The 3,848-nt window shown below is 45.9% G+C and overlaps 1 protein-coding gene across 1 annotated transcript in view; it reads left to right on the plus strand.

Moving 5' to 3' along the window:
- The window catches only part of LOC107695107 (protein P200-like), a 20,990-nt gene that overhangs the window by 12,383 nt on the left and 4,759 nt on the right, over positions 1–3,848 (plus strand). The window contains exon 11 of the mRNA XM_016494914.1: positions 3,392–3,462. Within this exon, the coding sequence (XP_016350400.1) occupies positions 3,392–3,462 (71 nt within the window). The remainder of the gene's footprint in view (positions 1–3,391; positions 3,463–3,848) is intronic.

Consider the following 3,848-nt stretch of genomic DNA (forward strand, 5'->3'; position numbering starts at 1 on the left):
TTAAGGAGTGGCTTCCATACGCTCCTAAACAAGAACAGAATTAAGTCCAGGACAGAGGGCCAAGTCACTGTGCAAGAAGAGGAGAATCTTGGGACTGAGGCAGAGCAAAGAACCAAGGCAGAACCAGCAGAGCAGGGAGCCAGGGCGGAGCCAGCAGAACAGGCAAGGCTGAAGACCACCAGGGTGGAGCTGAAGACCACCAGGACGGGCTGAAGACTACCAAGGTGGAGCAGGTGGGCTGATGGCCACCACAGCAGAGCAGATGGGTCCAAAGATCCTCACGGTGGAGCAGATGACCACCACAGCAGAGCAGACGTCCTCCAACATGGAGCTAGTAAGGCAGATGACCACCAAGGCGGATCAGGCAGAACTGGAATAGAAAGCAAAGAGAGCTTAACAGCGGCCTCTGCGGCCATAACAGGACAGTCAGAGAGTTCATAAATGGCCTCCTTGGCTGTGGCCATCGGGCAGAGAGTTCATAAACGGCCTCCTTGGCTGTGGCCGGACAGGCAGAGAGTTCATTAATGGGTGCCAGCCCCTTGAGAGGAGCTGAGGCAGACACCACCGCCGCTTCAGGAGGTTCTGCAGCAGAAGTCGCCACCTCTGGAGAATATGCAGCGGATGCCACCACCTTGGGAGGAGCTGGAGCGGACACCGCCGCCTTGGGAGATTCTGCAGTGGGCTCTGGATCAGACTCATAGACTGGAGCGGGCTCTGGATCCGACTCATAGCCTGGAACAAGCTCTGGAGCAGACTCATAGACAGGAGTGAGCTCTGGAGGCTCCTGGACAGGAGCAGACTCTGGGACAGACAGTGATGAGGCACTTGGGATGCCAGCTGCTCTGGCTGAAACCAGCGGTGGGTCCATCAAACTGGAGATCAGTCCCAAATGTATTTGGAACGTCTGAGTGTCTTCAAGTGCAACGTTCACAATGACCGGGAACACAGGAGTGGCATCCATGATGACTGAAGACTGTGGCGTGGTGGCCATGACGGGACGAGACTCTGGCGTGGCGACCATGTTGTGAAGAGACTCTAGGCTGGCGGCTATCTTGTGAAGAGGCTCTAGGCTGACGGCCATCTTGTGAGGAGGCTCTGGGCTGGCGGCCATCTTGTGAAGAGGCTCTGGGCTGAGAAGCATTGAGAGTGCAAAAACCCTGTTGCTTGAGAGCACCGAAAATGCATTGTTTGAGAGCTCAGAAGACGTATCACTTGAGAGCGCAGAAACGGCATTGGTTGAGAGCGTTGAATCCATGTTGCTTGAGAGTGCTGAAACTGCGATGTTAGAGAGCGCTGATTTCGGGGGGTAGCCAGCCGGTCGTGGGGATCCTCCACACTGGATGTCATTCTTGGATGCTTTGTGACAGTCTCTATGGCTTCGGCCGTGATAGCAAGTGGCTCTGGAGTGAGAACCCTGATGTGGCGATGCTCTGGTATGGCAGCCATTACGTGAACAGGTACAGTAGTATGGTGACACGTTCCTCCTCCACAAAACCCACAATGACAGATGAACCACTCAGAATTTAAAGCATAGTCCATGAAGTCCCGCAAACTACACTTAAACTTTCCCTCAGGGAGCCATGATTTAATAGGTTCATTGAGTCCAAAATGGAAAAAGGCCTTTAGTGCACTTTCTTCGATTGTTACATGATAGCTACATAATAACTCACAAAACTGTTGTACATGATCCTCGATCGAAGTCTTCGATCCTCGAAGTCCCTCTGATGTAGACTTAAAATTTGGTCAGCCGGATCCATGGTAATCTGAATGACACTAGCTGATTGATCTGTAAATGGCTGAGTATTCTGTAATGAGGAGCGTGACAACGGGGTTGAGGATCCACTTGCAGGCTTTATTATATTCTTGGTAGTGTTGTCAAAAGTACAGCCCGCGATACCATTCGGTACTGAAAATTAGTGATGGGACGATTGATACCGAGGCTCTGAGGCTCCGATGCTTCAACGCAGTTTTCAAAGCACTACTGTATCACACGCTGTGCCGATGCTTGCATCGAAATGACAATACCACGTGATTGATGACGTTTGAAGCTTTGAACGTCATGCGGTATCGGAAGGTCGGGAGAGCTGGTTTGAAAAAATCTGCGCTTCGCATGACTCTTGTTTGTCTTTATATTGACTTGGTTGTGTGTATGTGTGTGTACACTTATTTGGGATTCAGTAGAATAGTTTAGAATAACCTCAACACCCGATAGAAACTAAATGCACGTCACACCTCTATTGCATTTTATCATGTTTTATAGCTGGGGTCTCAGAGACCCCGAACAGCTCACCCAAAAATGTTTTGCTACTACTATTAATAATAATCACACACTTGTATATTTTATATTATTGATCAATATGTGAATCCGTTGACCGGACTACGCATGACATGAGTTGGAACAGATTAAAAACTTTTTCAAACCATCCTCTGCTCTGCGATGTTTCGTTAGATTTGGTGGAGAAACTAAGTCTGACCACCTGATGTCGCTAATGCGCACTGTGTTAAAAGCTTCGAGTAATGAACCGTTTTTCGGCACAATTTCATGAAAGCCTCAAACGGTTCAGAAAGCCTCAGTTTCCCATCACTACTGAAAATTTAAAAACATCCATTACCCGTGAAGATTTGAGCGCTGTTGAGCAGATTCTTAAACAGTGCTGATTGGTCATTGTGTTCTGATAGATGGATCAGCGCTAAAATCTTAGCGAGAAATGGACGTTTTTAAAATTTCAGTATTGAATGGTATCACGGTCAGTACTTTTGACAACACTAATTCTTCGTTGTACAGGCAGGGTCAATCATCAGCAAACACAACAACATCCAAGGCGGCAAAAAGAGTAAACCAGAAAATAGGAAATGATCAGGGCAGGCAGCAAAACGATAATGGAAATCCAGGTAAGTTAAAAACACCAAGGCAAGGCAAGGCAAGGAAAGGTGAAAAAATGGAATGCAGTAACAAATGTACAAACAATACTTAGCAAAGAGTATGAGCAAGTGTCCAACTTAAATAGTCCTCCTGATTGGAAACGGGGTGTGTCTGTAAATTGGTTCCTGGCAGAAGGTTATGGGAAATGGAGTACAGGGTAGAGTGGCAAGAGTCAGGGTTGAAGTGCCCTCCGGTGGAGCTTATGGGCACTCTAGCTGGAGATCATGACACTTTTACATCTCTTGTTTTTGCTTCTCATTAGAATAAGAATATTTTATTTACAGTTGAACAGTAACCATCGGCCTTTGAAAAGTCTTACCAGAGTCTATTACTGAATTTCTGAGTGGTACTAATATTTGTTTGTTTTCCTTTGTATTTTACCATTTCAGACTTTGTCTAACCTGTTTGTGTTTGTGTGTGCTGTCACTCATCCTCATGATTTATCTCTTTGTCCTTCCCCAAACCAAGATTCACCTGCACCTCCCACTGATGCTACAGAACCTGCAGTATCAGGACAACTGAGGGAGTCAATCAGAGAGGTATTTTGTATATACAGTACCAGTGTTGGGGAGTAACTAGTTACATGTAACGGAATTACGTAATTTAATTACAAAATAAAAGTAATTGTAATCAGTTACAGTTACTGAGAAAAAAACATGTAATTAAATTACAGTTACTTATGAAAATGTTAAGGATTACAAAGGGGGTTACATCTGCTTTTTTTCACACACACTCCCACATACAGATTTAATTGATTTATTTCATAAATTGCAGTGACTGCTCTAAATCTTCTGACGATTCTAATGGATTCACAAGTTTGTGAACGTTCTAAAGCAGCGGTTCTTAATAATGTTCCTCATGTCCCCTGCTCTGCACACGCTCTGCATCTCTCTCTCTCTCTCTCTCTCTCATTCAGATCATCAGC

The sequence above is a fragment of the Sinocyclocheilus anshuiensis genome, unplaced genomic scaffold (assembly GCF_001515605.1).
Source record: "Sinocyclocheilus anshuiensis isolate Anshui unplaced genomic scaffold, SAMN03320099.WGS_v1.1 scaffold434, whole genome shotgun sequence".
NCBI lineage: Eukaryota > Metazoa > Chordata > Actinopteri > Cypriniformes > Cyprinidae > Sinocyclocheilus > Sinocyclocheilus anshuiensis.